At 41.6% G+C, this 15,911-nt stretch overlaps 1 protein-coding gene across 3 annotated transcripts in view; it reads left to right on the top strand.

Annotated features, from left to right (window-relative positions):
* The window catches only part of RPS6KA2 (ribosomal protein S6 kinase A2), a 428,828-nt gene that overhangs the window by 309,466 nt on the left and 103,451 nt on the right, over positions 1–15,911 (top strand). For all 3 annotated transcript variants that reach the window (XM_060242135.1, XM_060242152.1, XM_060242144.1), the window contains one exon: positions 14,498–14,578. In XM_060242135.1, coding sequence (XP_060098118.1) covers positions 14,498–14,578 — 81 coding nt within the window. The remainder of the gene's footprint in view (positions 1–14,497; positions 14,579–15,911) is intronic.

Raw genomic sequence — 15,911 nt, 5'->3', positions numbered from 1 at the left:
CTTGTAGTATTGTAATCTCCCTTATAATTTTCTTTTACCCTGGCCTTTTCCTCAGTTCCCCTTCTTTTTTCTTTATTTCATTTTGAATGTCCAACATCTGTTTTTCTTTTGCCCTTTTGTCCTTATTGTTTAATGTAGTCAATATTCCTCTCATTACGGCTTTATAAGCATCCCACACCATCTGAAAATCTATATCATCGTTATCGTTTATTTGGAAGAAAGCTTTAGTTTCATTTTCTAGAGATGTCACTAATTCTTTATTTTGTAGTAAATCTTCATTTAATCTCCATCTTCTCACTTTTTTAGACAATTTTGTAATCCACATTATTGGGTTATGATCTGCACCTATCTTCGGTAAGATCTCTATTTTTTTAGTTATAAGGCCTAAGTCCTTTGTACCCCATAACGTGTCAATTCTGGAAAAGTATTATGTCTTGCTGAAAAAAATGTATAATCTCATACTTCAGGATTAAATTTTCTCCATGTCTTCCAAGTTTTCTTGTTTAACCAGTTCAAAGAAGGATTTTGGCAATTTTCCTTCTTTATTGTTATTTTCCCCCCCAGATCTGTCCAATGTATTCTGAATTGTTCCATTAAAGTCTCCCATAATCATGACCTGGTCATATGTCACTTCATCAAGTTGTTTTATAATGTCTTAAAAAAAGTCTTTTGCACCATTTGGTGCATACAGTCCCAATAATAAGGGGTTTTTTTGCATTTATTATTACTTCCACTGCCACAAATCTTCCATCTTTATCTTTAAATATTATTTTTCGATCCAATTCTTGTTTAATAAAAAAAATCACACCCCTTTTCTTCTGTTCAGCCAATGAAAAAAATCCAGTCCCAATTGTTTATTCCATAAAAATGTATAATCCTTTTGTTTAACATGAACTTCTTGTAAGCAAATTATATTACAGTTTTGTTTTTTAATCCAATGAAATATTGCCTTTCTTTTTTGTGTAGTGTCTCAGCTGTTGTAAGTTTCTGCTTTCTGCTGTTGCCCCCTTCCCTTTCTCCTGGGGGTAGCAACTTCTCTCCACATTATAAATGTTGCCACCAACAACCTAGCATGAAATGATCTATCACATTTTCAAGTTACTGCCCTGAAGGGATGGCAAACTCAACTGAACTCAAAACCTTCTCGCTCTCCCTGGGCCAAAAGAAGTCCGCCTTAAATCAACTAGAGACAGGGCCTTTTCTGTTATGGCCCCTATATGGTGGAACCAGCTGCCGGAGGAGGTGAGGGCCCTGCGGGACCTTATTCAGTTCCGCAGGGCCTGTAAGGCAACCCTCTTCCGGCTAGCTTACACCTAACTGAGATGGGAAACAAGTGTAACTTACTAGACTCTTGCTAATTATACTGTTATAAGATTTGAGGTTTTGAGGTTTTAAATGTTTGACTATTTTAACTGCTTATATATGTAAATGTTAATTCAAATTTTGTTTTATTGTCTGTTGTGAGCCGCCCTGAGCCATCTTTGTGGGAAGGGCGGGATACAAATCATAAAATAAATAAATAAACCCTTTTCTATTGTTTGGATAACAAGACAAAATTGGTTCACTGTGTGACTTCCGGGATTTTGGAGAATGCTGAGTTGACCTGCCTCTCTAAGGGGAGCAAACTGGAGCTTCTGTTCAGGGTAGTAACGGGCCTACTTTTCTCAGTGAGAGATTAGTCCAAGATATGCACAGGAAACTTTGAGGTGATTTACCTTGTCAAAGCCCCCTAGTCCCACAAGTAGGCTTTGTGCTGTAAGTCAAGAGCAAAATGCACAAGACTGGGGAGTGAGTCTTCACTGCCCAGGGTAATGAACCACACCAGCCCCTCTAAGCTAATCCTCAGCTGAGAAACTGAGGGATCACGTTTTCAGCCCTACCAGTGTTAAGCAGTCAGCCCTACAAGGTAGGATACTTACAAGTTGAGTTCCAAAAACAATTACTTTGGTAGCTGTAGCCAAAATAGGCCAAGATGCTGAGTTTAGACTGAAGCTCCAAAACCCCCAAAACACCACAGAAGTATATTTTATATGGCTTGTTAAAAGAAATGTGGAAAAGTCTACAAATATAGAAGCAGTGTAAAACTAAATAGCTAACCTAGAAGACTTATTCCGGCTTTAGTGCTCTGACCCAGATATTACCTGATAAGACTGAAGGTATAAAGCCCAGATAGAATTCCAAAGTTCAAAATCTGAGAAACAGGCACAAAGCCCAACCAAAGGTCCAAACTTGAATGAATGATATTGTTTTATCAGGTATGTTGCTGTGCTAATGAGATGGAATGTGAGTACAAAACTCCCAGGCCGATGATCTCACTTGCAGCTGTATTTGACTGTATCTACTTGGCAGCTGGCAGGGGGCTTCCAGGTCCTTTCAGTGATTTTCTGCATGGAGGGTGTGATGAAGTTACCCAAAAGTGATGTCATTGTATCGCCGACATTGGGATGATGCTCTAGTTTTTGGGCAAAACTCTATGGGTTTTTTGCCTTCAAGACCATAGAGTTTGCGAAAACCTAGAATGTCACCTCCCAACATCAGTGATGCAATGATGTCACTTCTGGGTGACATCATTGTGTTGGGGACATTGCATGGCAAGGTTTCCTCAGCTGGCCAGCAGCAGATCAAAGCCCTCAAAAGCAGAGTAGCCCTTCCTGGGGGTTGGGAACCTTAAGCAGAGCTAGGATCTTTTAAAAAAAAATTAATAATCTCCAGATTGTTGATTAGGATATCATTCCAGCCCCAGATCTCTACTCTATAAAGAAGTTGGGCTATGGCCTTGCTCTGATGCAAGTTCAGGGAGGGATCAATCAAAAAGCCTCCTTTGGGATGGTAGAATTTTAGACTGCCCCCCAATGTCCAAAGGACTGTGGGTTTTATTATTTCCAAGGAGATTTTAACAGCAGACAACTCTGAGATACTTGAAGTTTCTACATTGATCAATAGGACTGCTGTCAATGGACCAAGAATGTCACTTTTGTCTGGGTGCAGCTGTTAATAGTTTTGGTGTATTATTTACAGAAGTCACTAAGCTTGAAGAATGGCCTCCTAAGCCCTCCTCCAGTAAGTGACACTAAAACCATGTCATCTGCATACAAAAGGGTGGAAATTTTCTTTGAGTCACATGAGGGTGAGGTGTTATTGAGAAACAGATTAAAAAGTGTGGGGGCTAAAATACAACCCTATTTTAACTCCTCTGCTCAGGGCTTTTTTTGAGCAGGAACACACAGTTCCGGCTGGCTTGGTGTCAGGGGTGTGGTCCAGGGGTCATTTCATAGAAAAAGCTTTCCAGGAACTCATTAGCATATGTTATTTGCATAAGTTACTTGCATATGCCACACCCCCTGACATCACTGGAAGTGTGTTAGAAGGCGATACCCATCACTCAGGCTACACCCCAAAATCTCCAGGTATTTCTTAACTCAGAGCTGGCAATCTGGAGAAAAATTGCCTGAGCTACAGAAAGCATCTCACTCTTTAAAGTCCTCCATATCTCAGCACCATGATACAGCAGTGTGCATCACACAGAAAACAGCAAGAAAAGACTTACATCAAAACTACATCCCACAGCAAAAATCCAACTTTCTCTTACTTTCCTGAAGTTTTTGAACCATGTCTGTTCCTGAGATCCTATTCTGACATACAAGATCCAGAAGCAGTTACTGGAAAAGCAAAAGCAGCTCACCTGTCACAAACAGCCTGGCTCCCATTGTATTCATTCAACAGCCACCACTACAAACTCTATCACAGAGAGATGCATTTGACAAGCAATAGCTCCCTCATTTTGAGACAAATAGAGGAGGGGAGGGAGAGAGACGGATGGGAGGAAAGAGTGAAAGAGGTGGGGATAGAGAGAGAGAATAGATGGAGGAAGGAAGGAATCCACATGAAAAGACAAAGGATGTATGCCAGCCAGAGGGCATGCATGGCCTGTCGTTACTTTTGAGGGGGGAAAAGATGGGGGACAGAAGGCAGGGGGAGATAGAGAAAGGAAGGAGGCGGGGGTGAGAGAGGCTTCTCACTCTGCACTCCAAATTTTTGTAACCCATATCTGGGGCTGTTAAGTTTGCAAAATAACCCTTTTCTGGAGAGTCTTTTAGGAGCCCAGAAAGTCAAGGCTGGTTTCTCTAACTGGAACTTGCCACTTCTTTCTGGCTTACACCATTTTTCTTACACCAGTAGGGCTATACACACATACAAAAAAATTCAGTAATATCCAGATCCGGAAATATTCAGGGCCAAACTATCCAGAATTCCAGATATTTCTGAATACCAATATCCAATGTATCAGAATATATAGGAGATATCCAGATATTTTCAGATATTTGGCCCCATTATATCCTATGGGCCATTGAAGTCAATGGCAACATAGGGTATAATGGAAGCTGCTTGGAAAGGAGGGGATTTGGAGGAGAGCCTCCAAAACTGCAGGGCAGCTTTAACGGACTCTCCCCCAAGGAACCCAAAGTCCCCAAAAGATTGGACCAGGGGGTCCAATTCCAGGGACACCCAAAGAGGGTGGCCCTATCCCACCATTATACGCAATGGGCCATTGAAGTCAATGGCAAAACAGAATATAATGAAAGGCAACTGGCTGACAGGGGGTTTGAGGGAGAGCCCCCAAAACTGCAGGACAGCTGCAGGGGATTCTCCCCTAAAGAACCCCCAAGGCCAAAAAAGGCTGGACTTATCTGCGGGCACCCCAAAAGTTTTTACAAAGGCACCCCCCCCAACACAGCCAAGAAAAACAATAAAACACCAACAACAGTTCAACAGGTCATGTCACCACCAGGCCTGGCCAAACTTGTTTCAAGCTCCAAAGAGGAACAGTCAAGCAAAGGCCAACCCCCCAGAAACCAAAAGCCATCCAAAACCACACACATACACCCCAACACAACCAGGAAAAACAGTAAAACACCACCAGCAGCTCAACAGGTCAGTAAGCCACCACAGCCTGGCCAAAGGAAAACAGAGGAAGAAATCAGACCCCACACAACCATGTCAACCAAAGCCTGGCAGAAATTTAACAGGCAATTAAAAAAAAATAACAGGCAATTCCTTTTTTTTTTTAAATTAAAAAAGAGAAAAGATTATAAAATTAACACAGATTAAACACTTTAAACCAGGCCAGGCCAGAGCCACCTTCCCCACCCCACCCCAGCAACGCAGCCCTCAACAGAAAACCAATCACCCAAAACAGGAGGAAAACTCAAGGTTTTCAAAAAGTTAAAAAATAAAAAACCTGGTTCTAATTTGAACAGAAATCCCCCCATAAACACACAAAAAAGGAGTCATCTCACCTGATGAAGCCCTCCAGTCCAGTAATACAGCCAGAAATACCAGCAGCCAAGGCCAGACCGCAGAGAGCAGAGCACAGCCAAATGGCACAGGAACTCACAGTATCCCTATGGCAAGTTGGCAACACAGCAGCAGCAGCAACGGAGATTAGGTTCGCCCTTTCTTGCTGGAGCATACAACAGCCCTGAGCCATGTATTTTGCAAAATGCATGGCTGTAATTGGATCAGGGGCCCCTTCCTCCCCTTCTCCCCAGCCAGATTTCAAATGAGCTAGCCGATACTCTAGCCCACTGTTTCCCATTAGCAGGGTCAGGACCCGGTACCGGCCACGGAAGCCTTACTACCGGGTCACAAGAAAAGCCAAAGATAGCCCCACCCCCAGCAAAGCATGACCTCTGCTTCCTTCCTTCCACCATCTCTCTGTTGTCCATAGAAAAGCTAGCCTTGAAGACTGACACAGGCTGCAAAGCCTGAGCTCCATTTGGCTTCCTTCCCCTGTCTCTGTGTTGTGCAAAGAAAAGCTAGCCTTGAAGACTGACACAGGCTGCGAAGCCTGAGTTCTGTTTGGCTTCCTTCCTTCTTCCATCTTTGTGTTGTGCAGAGAGAAGCTGGGCTGCCTCTCCTTCCTTCTCCCCCTCCCCCAGTGTTTGAGAGAAAAGCTGGCATCCACTGGCACTTTAGATCCATGAAGTGTTCTTCAAGGTATGAGCTTTCATGTGCCTTGCAGATTTCCCGGGAGGCCTGGGCAGCAAAGAAAGGGTGTGGGGTTTTTTTCAGCTGGGAGGGGTGGGGAGTGGGCATTCCAGTAGGTATTTTTTAAGCAAATGACCCCTGGGCAGAATTGTTGCTGACTGGGGTAATCTGATGGTGAGTAAGGCTTTTTTCCCCTTTGCCCCACCTTCTTTCTTTTTCCGTCTGCAAGGGATGCTCATCTGTATTCTTGGTGCTGGGGGTGGGGGTAAGCAACAGTAGGAGGGCTTCTAGTGCCCTGGCCCCACTGGTCTGATCCAACATGGTTTCTCTTATGTTCTTTCTTTCCATGTCTTTCTTTTCTTTTCTTTTCTTTTCTTTTCTTTTCTTTTCTTTTCTTTTCTTTTCTTTTCTTTTCTTTTCTTTCCTTTCCTTCCATTTCATTCTTTCCCTTTCTTTCTTTCATTTTTACTGGATGAAACTTTTCTGTTCATCATACTGTTGTTGTAGACAGGAGCTCTGCCAATGAAAAATTGGCACCCCCAGTTGTAGCCAGCTGGTCTTTCTGTGAGATTTCTGTGTGAGTGAGAATTAGAGGTGTGGGGCAGAAAGAGATTATTGAAGATTACTGCTGTATATCTCAGGGGTGGCCAACAGTAGCTCGCCAGATGTTTTTTGCCTACAACTCCCATCAGCTCCAGCCATTGGCCATGCTGGCTGGGGCTGATGGGAGTTGTAGGGAAAAAAACATCTGGAGAGCTACCATTGGCCGCCCCTGGTATATCTCAACAGCTCTGGAAGTGATAGTACTATAAACTTGGCACCATTTTACTGGTCCTGCTTTAAACAGCTGTCTGACACCAAAATTAAACTCCTCTTGTAGATATTAAAAAGGATGAAAGAAGTTCACTGGCTAAATATCTGCACAATAGGTTGCTTTTAAAGGCATGGGAAACATGGCCAGTAAAAAGCTGCAAGCACCTCATAAATATCCTTTTTGAGATAACTGCAAAAAAGCTTGTATGAACTTTATATAAGTTGAAATTAATTCATTAATTGCAGTACAATTCTTTTCTACCTTTCACAGCAATTTCCCAGTGTTTCAGTTAAGGAAAAATATGAAAAATAGCTGTCAATTTTTTTCTTGAAACCAAGCAAGCTTGGTTGTAGTTTGAGGCAAGGTTCCAGTAGTAGCAGCTGAAGGAAGGGCCTACTAAATGTGTCAGCATATTTTGAGGTAGAGCAGCTGCCAGGGCCCAGTGTGGGTGGTACACAGCACTGGCATTCCTGATTGCAATGGCAACAGCACTCCCAACTTCATACACTGGCCAGTGCTGTTGAGGAGGGGGTGTGTAGGTGGTATAGGCAATTGAACATGGGCATTAGGAATGCTTGCAAGCTAGAGAAGAACACACAAACAGATAGCTGCTTGCAGGTGTGAGGGTGGAAAGAGAGGACCCTGGGAATGTATGAAAAAGTTGCAGACCACCCACTTTCCACCCCCATTTTGGCTCAGCATGAGCTTCAGAGAGATTTTTCTGAAAACAAAGTTACTTCAGAAGAAGAGGCGGGTTTGGGGGAGTGCCCTGGAAGTGACATCACAGGAAAATGTGGAGTTTTGGTTTTGGTGGAGTTTTGGTTCAGTGTGCTCTGGAAGTGATATCACTTGGCCCTTGACCTGAAAGTGACACCACAGGAAATTACATAATTCCTGGCTCCACTCCCAAAGTCTCCTGGTTCCACACCTGAATTTTAGTGGGCCACGAAGGAGAAGTGTAAAAATAACCGGGCCATGGGAAAGAAAAGTTTGCAAAACCCTGCTCTAGCCTGTGAAGCTCCAGCCGTCTGCAATTCTGAAGGACACACAGAGAACTTCACCATGTGTGTGGCCTTATAAGGTAAAAAACAAATAAATAATTTGTATCTTCTCTCCAGGAATGTTGTTCCTGTGCGTTCCCACTGGAAATGAGCCTTGGTGTGGTCTAATATGTAAATGAATTCCTTCTGGGCTTTTTCTGCAGAAAAGCCCTATGTGAAATAATGGTGACATCAGGGATGTGTGGCCTAATATGCAAATTAGTTCTTGCTGGGCTTTCTCTACCAAAAAAGCCCAGCCTCTGCTTATTGGGATGCCATCTGTCAGAGAACCAGAAATGCCCACTCTTAATTTAGTAGTTGTGTTTCTATGGAGCTCCTATAGTTAAAAAGCCACATTGCCATCTACAGGGTGAGTAATTAGGGTTGTCAGTTCTGGGTTGGGAAATACTTGGAGACTTGGGGGATGGAGCCTGGGGAGGGGAGGGATTTGGAGAGAAGGCAAGGGTATAATGCAGGGTATAATGCCATCAACTCCACCCTCCAAAGCTGCCATTTTCTCCAAGGGAACTGATCTTGGTTATCTGGAGATCAACTATAATAGTGGAAAGTCTGCAGATGGAGGTTGGCAATCCTATAATCCTGGCAATTTGGTGGAATAGCCTAGGGAACACAGGGTTTAGAGAGGGGAAGTGGTTAAATTATATAAACTGATGATTAGAATCTTGCAAATTAGTCTGACATGCAGTAGGACATGTGTCTTCTGTGATCTCTTAAAATTAGTTTGAACCCAACAGACATTCTCTAATATATAGTTCTTTTTTATCTCTATTCATTTGATCAGTATTAATCATGACAGTGGTGCCCCTGACATACAGTAATAACATAAAAATAAGTTCAGTCTCCTCATCTTGGTCTCTGATTTTTCTCCTTTACTGTTTCATTTAGAACACAAAACAGTTTTATCAAAACTGTATCCAGGATGTGGGGTTTAGTTTGTCATCCTTACTGGTAACATTAGATCAGCAATCTTATCGAAATGCACTTAGGACTGATCTCTAGTAATGTTACAATTATATATTGGGTTGGATCCAGCAATGGCTGTGTAAAGAAAAATGTACTTAGTGCAGTTATACTTTTGCTAGCAATAGCGCAGTGACTTAACATATAGCACGTTAATATAATTCTAAACAAAGTAACTGTGTTAGGGTTGCCAATCCCCAGGTGGGTCAGGAAAAAAACAACGGCTCCGTGCACTATATGCCACTTATCCAAATGTCCTTTCTTGAAAGTTCAATAAAGAGTACTTTCACCAGAAAAATTTGGAAATCCAATTTCTTTACTAATGACAAAAAAAAAAAGATAAATCCAGATTTGTACAAAGTATGCATAGGATACTTCAACAACAGTTCAAAGTACCAACATCACCTTACAGGCATAACCGGTCTGTGTTCCTGTTTGCATTACTGCTCTATCCACGCTACTGTTTTGTGCCTATAAAACAATCATACAATCATATTGCTTTTTTCCTGGTCTCCTGTGTGACTTTTCTCTGTTGCTTAATCCCCAGGTGGGGGCAGGGGATCCCTTGGTTTGGGGGCCCTCCCCCACCCCTGCTTCAGGACCATCAGAAAGGGGGGGATGTCTGCTGGGCACTCCATTATTCCTTATGGAGACCAATTCCCATAGAGTATAATGAAGAATTGATCTGCAGGTATCTGGAGCTCTGGGCAGGCTGTATTTTGAGGCAGAGACACCAAATTTTCAGCATAGCATCCAGTGCATCTCCTCAAAATACTCTCCAAGTTTCAAAAAGATTGGACCAGGGAGTCCAATTCTATGAGCCACAAAAGAAGGTGCCCCTATCCTTCATTATTTCCAATGGATGGAAGGCATTTAAAAGTTGTGTGGTCCCTTTAAATGTGATGGCCAGAACGCCCTTTGGAATTCGATGATGCTTGTTACAGCCTTGCTCCTGGCTCTATTCCCAATGTCTCCTGGCTCCACCCCCAAGTCTCCTGGCTCCACCTCCAAAGTCCCCAGATATTTCTTGAATTGGACTTGGCAACCCTAAACTGTGTTTATTTATTTATTTCATTCGATTTATATCCCCCCCTACCCCACCAAAGCGGACTCAGGGAGGCCTACAATATAAAACTCTAACAATAAATCAGTTTAAAATACATTAATAATTTATACAGTAAAATACATAAAAACACATTTATCAATATACCATGCTACATCTTCCCTAAAAGTCGGTTCTTCAAGTATTCCAATGTTCAGATATGCTGAATTTGGATATTCAGATATCGGTCAGTTGTATGCCATCCGGAAGAGGGTTGTCTTACAGGCCCTGCGGAACTGTCCGAGATTCCACAGGGCCCTCACCTCCTCCGGGAGCTGGTTCCACCAACAGGGGGCTGCAATCGAAAAGGCCCTGTCCCTAGTTGTTTTCAGATGGGCCTCCTTTGGCCCAGGGATTGTAAGGAGGTTCTGAGACCCCGATCTCAGCACTCTCTGGGGAACATGTGGGGAGAGATGGTCCCTAAGGTAGGCAGGTCCTAGTCCATAAAGGACTTTAAAGGTCATAACCAGCACCTTGTACCGAACTCGGTATGCTATCGGCAGCCAATGCAGTCCCCGAAGCCCCGGCTGAATGTGCTCCCATCTAGGGAGCCCTAACAACAGCCGGGCAGCAGCATTCTGCACTAGCTGTAACTTCCGGGTTCGGCACAGGGGCAGCCCCATGTAGAGGGCATTGCAGTAGTCCAGCCTCGAGGTGACCGTTGCATGGATCACTGTTGCCAGATCGCCGTTCTCCAGGAAAGGAGCCAACTGCCTTGCCCGCCCAAGGTGAAAAAATGCGGACTTGGCGGTGGCTGCTATCTGAGCCTCCATAGTTAAAGTAGGCTGCAATAGTACCCCCATATATGTGTTCATATGGAGCAGTGGCATGTGCAACAAATGGTTCACTTTAACACCTTTAATTTGGTTTTGAAATTGTGTTAGCAGCCTTGCACACAGAAAAATAATTTTTACTTAATGGCAAGCAGACATTAATTTTTACTTAATGGCAAGCAGATCTCCAGGTAAAGCCTGGAGATCTAGAATTACAACTTGTTTCCACACTAAAGAGATCACTTCCTCTGTAGAAAATGGCTGTTTTGGAAGGTGGATTCCATGGGATCACTCCCCACTGAGATCCTTTCCTTCTCCAAACCCTGTTTTCCTCAGGGTCTTCTACCAAATTTCCAAGATTATAGTAGTACCAACCTCCAGGTGGCATCTGGAGACTTTCCACTATTTTAGTTGATCTCCAAATGACCAAGATCAGTTCTCCTGGAGAAAATGGCTGCTTTAAGGGTAGAGTTGATGGCATTATATCCTGCAAAGGTCCCTTGCCTCCCCAAACCCTACGCTCCCCAGGCTCCATTCCCCAAGTCTCCAAGTATTTCCCAACCCAGAGCTGACAACCATAATTATTCACCCTGTAGGTGGCAATGTGGCTTTTGACCACTGTGTGAAACAGAATGTTGGACTTGATGGGCCCATTGGTCTGATCCAACATGGCTTCTCTTATATTCTCTTATGTTCTTATGTATGTTCTTATGTAACTCTGCACTATAAGCTTATAATATCTCTGTAATGCTTCTGTAATATACCATGCAAAGTACAGAAGCAAATTCAGTTGAAAAAAGAACACATCAGAGATATTATTTATCCCCTTTATTATTCATACTAGCAATAGATATTTTAGCTATAGAGATCAGACAAGACATTAAAAATTGTAGGTACCAAATTTGGTTTAATATACTAGTCATAGGAGAAATGTCAGGGGCAATGTATTTACTTAATTTATCCAAGATTCGCGAAGTATTTCCAAAAAAGGATTTGCTGGGATTGAATAAGATCCTGTATTATGTTTTGTCCAAACAAAATTATGTTTTGTCCAAACAGCATATTCTTGTTCTATATAATAATAATAATAATAATAAAATTTTATTTATATCCCGCCCTCCCCGCCGAAGCAGGCTCAGGGCAGCTAAATATATAGGTATACAATACAGTACAATAGGTATCTCTCTCTTGGCTTGGCTTCGCGAACGAAGATTTAAGAAGGGTGCAATAGTCCACGTCTGCTGCAGGCTCACTGGTGGCTGACAAGACCAATGTGGGACAGGCAGGTCCGGCCACAGTGGCTGCAGGGAAAAGTCTGATTTAGGGTTGGTGCTGTAGCAGTGCGATTCTTCCTCAATCTCCTTTTGTCCTCAAGACCAGCTATGCATGCGTTCTCAAAAGAAGAGACAGCCTGGTGGATGGTGTGCCTCCATGCTTTGTGATCTGAGGCTAGGTCAGACCACTGGTGATGGTTGATGCGACAGGTGCCAAGGGATTTCTTCAAGGAGTCCTTGTACCTCTTCTTTGGTGCCCCTCTATTTCGATGGCCGGTGGAGAGTTCGCCATACAGGGCAATCTTGGGAAGGCGGTGGTTTTCCATCCTAGAAATATGCCCTGCCCAGCGCAGCTGCGTCTTCAACAGCAGTGCCTCGATGCTGGTAACCTCCGCCCGCTTGAGAACTTCAGTGTTGGTCACAAAGTCACTCCAGTGGATGTTGAGGATGGTGCGAAGGCAGCGCTGATGAAAGCACTCAAGGAGTCGCAGGTGATGACGGTATAAAACCCACGATTCGGAGCCGTAGATGAGGGTTGTCATCACAACCGCTTTGTAAACATTGATCTTTGTGCCTTTTTTCAGATGCTTGTTGCTCCACACTCTTTTGTGCAGTCGGCCAAAGGCACGGTTTGCCTTTGCCAACCTGTTGTCGATCTCCTTGTCGATCTTAGCATCTGAGGAGATGCTATAGATACAATAGGTATACAGACATTAAAATTAACATTATTTAAAAACAATTCAGTTTGGTGCATATAAAAGCAATTCAATAAATCCAAGTTTCATGGGTTTATTCTTAACATTTTCACCATTTGAGAGACATCTGAAGCATAATAGTATCTTAAATTGGGAATCAGGAATCCACCTTTATTTTTTTATTTACTTCAAGTTGGAATATGTGGAATATGTGGTTTAGAATTTGACCAAATGAATTGATTTAATTATTGTTGCCACTTAATTACCTGAGACAGACAATTCAATAGCGATATTATGAAATAAATATAGACATTTTGGTAAAATATAGTTTTTAAAAATTGAAATCCTTTCTTGTCATGAAAATGAATATTTATTCCATTTTTTGTAATAGTGAAACTATTTCTTTATTAAAATTATATTTTACCAAATTAGAAATAGATTTTTTTGCATTGAAATTCTTATGTATCTCCAACTATCTTCTACCCAAGTATATTGATAAGACAGTCTAAGTATTGTTTCTGTATTTATGGAAAGATTAATGGGGTGCAAAATATCTTTTTGTCCTTTGATTCTACATCAAGAGATTTTATTGGTGCAGTAACATATATTACTGATGAATATGCAATAATGGCAAAATTAACAACCTATTTGAGAGCTAGGTCTATTACAAAATTTGAGGAGAGATGGAGTGCGTATTTTGTGTATTATGCTAGCAAGTGACACATTTAGAATAAGCAGCCTAAAATGTTAGATATACAAATGTATGGTAATGAAATAGAAGTAGAATAAAAATCTGTTTTAAATATAATATATTGAATACAAATGGGTTCTTGATATGAGATATATAATAGACCTTCCTTTGCATCTTGATATATTATTTATCTGTTAAAATTTCTAATGAATATGTAGAAGTGGCATAGATATGTAAAACTGAATACATAGTAATGATATAGCTAATAATGTAGTCAAAATAGATAGTTATGAAGTTTGAAACTTAAACTTAAAATGTTGAATACAATCATACCCCTACAGAAGTAAGAACTATTGTATTTTATAGATAACATCTTAAAAATTATAATGAAAGGGATGTAATGGAAAATATTTTCTGTTTTACACATTTTGTACTGCATGACTGTCCTTGAAAAATGGAATCATGTTGCATAACTAGGGTTGCCAATCCCCAGATGGGGGCAGGGGATCCCCCGGTTTGGAGACCCTCCCCCTGTTCAGGGTCATCAGAAAGCGGGGGGAGGTGAGGGAAATGTCTGCTGGGAACTCTATTATTCCCTATGGAGATTTATTCCCATAGAAAATCATGGAGAATTGATCTGCGGGTATCTGGGGCTCTGTGGGGGCTGTTTTTTGGGATAGAGGCACCAAATTTTCAGTATAGCATCTAGTGCCTCTCCCCCAAATTTCAAAAAGATTGGACCAGGGGGTCCAATTCTATGAGCCCCAAAAGAAGGTGCCCCTATCCTTCATTATTTCCTAAGGAAGGAAGGAATTGAAAAGGTGTGCCGTCCCTTTAAATGTGATGGCCAGAACTCCCTTTGGAGTTCAATTATGCTTGTCACAGCCTTGATCTTGGCCCCACCCCTAATGTCTCCTGGCTCCACCCCCAAAGTCCCCAGATATTTCTTGAATTGGACTTGGCAACCCTATGTATAACTCCTTTTTTATTTCATAACTCTTTTCTGAATCCCCATTGTCTACCTAATTTTTTTAAGTGTTATACAGGGCTGTACAACAACAGAGCAGCGGGATCTATCAGTGCAACATGGATCTCTTAAAGTTTAGAGGGTTTTTTATGTCTCATTCTGTCTTTTATAGTTCGAGATCGTGTACGATCAAAAATGGAAAGAGATATCTTGGCAGAAGTGAATCATCCTTTCATTGTAAAACTTCATTACGGTAAGACCTTGCTATAAGTTAATTCATGGAAATTCTAATTTTTATTAGTTTTAGCTTTATCTATCATTACAATTTACAAAGAGGTTTGTATATCAACAGAATTACAATGCTTAAAAGAAAACATGAGTCAAAGTTACATTCTTATATTTAATATTCCCAAACATAATAAACATGACACAAGGATGATCACATTGTTTTCTTTTAAGTATTCTTCTTTGGTTGCTACGTAAATATCACTGTTATTTTCTATAAATTAATTCATATTAATCTATGGACATATTAAGCTGTATGTATCAGAACACTATATTGCTTTTATTTTTAAAATTAATTTATAAATTAAGCTTTTAGACTGCCCTCCTCTGTATACACAGGGCTTGGCATGGTGAACAACAAATTCATTATCTGCGAATGCACTTAGCATATTTTTTACAGTATTAATTATGGTAACATTTGTCTCAGTTTCACGGGCCACTTTTCTTCAGGGCTAGCTGACCAAGGTGGGGGTACTTCATTGTTCTGTTCTTTGTCTGACTGATATCAAATGTAGCACTGGAGAATATCTATGGCACTAGAGGTGTGAAGCCCCACATCCTTCATGCTGCTTACCATCTACATGAAATTGGGAGAATGTTGTGACATTATCCTAATGGCACTAAACTGTTTTCAAACAAAATTAGCTATACGTTGCAGTTTCTTTTATGTTTCACTTAAATTATGTTTTGCTATAAAGTTTGACAAGATGTTTGTTGAGATGTTTGCTAAAATTGGTTTATCAAGAAAAAAAAGGTGAAAGAAGAGAGGGAAACTTAAATGCTTTAATCACTTGCCATTTTCTTTTGGGAAAAAGTCACCACATAATTCTTAGTATGTCTGCTAGGGAAAACTTACAGGTACCCATGGTTTTTGCCCCCTACAAAAGCAATTTTGGGAAGGGATGGTGGCTCAGTGGTAGAGCATCTGCTTGGTAAGCAGAAGATCCCAGGTTCAATCCCTGGCATCTTCAACTAAAAGGGTACAGGCAAATAGGTGTGAAAAACCTTAGCTTGAGACCCTGGAGAGCCACTGCCAGTCTGAGTAGACAATACTGACTTTGATGGACTGAGGGTCTGATTCAGTATAAGGCAGCTTCATATGTTCATATGACATGAGTGAGAAACTGGCAGGGGAAGGAAGGGCTAAAGTTTACTCTTCTTCTCATGCTCCTTGATAGAGCAGTCATCTATTCAGAGCCAGAGTGGGAGGACGAAGGTGAGGGAAAGAGAAACAGACAGGCAGATGAAAAATGGTCAGAGAAACAAAAAGGGAGGTGAATGTTTCACCCTCTATCTTTGAA

Source organism: Heteronotia binoei, chromosome 1, assembly GCF_032191835.1.
Source record: "Heteronotia binoei isolate CCM8104 ecotype False Entrance Well chromosome 1, APGP_CSIRO_Hbin_v1, whole genome shotgun sequence".
NCBI lineage: Eukaryota > Metazoa > Chordata > Lepidosauria > Squamata > Gekkonidae > Heteronotia > Heteronotia binoei.
This window is presented reverse-complemented; position numbering and strand designations above follow the sequence as displayed.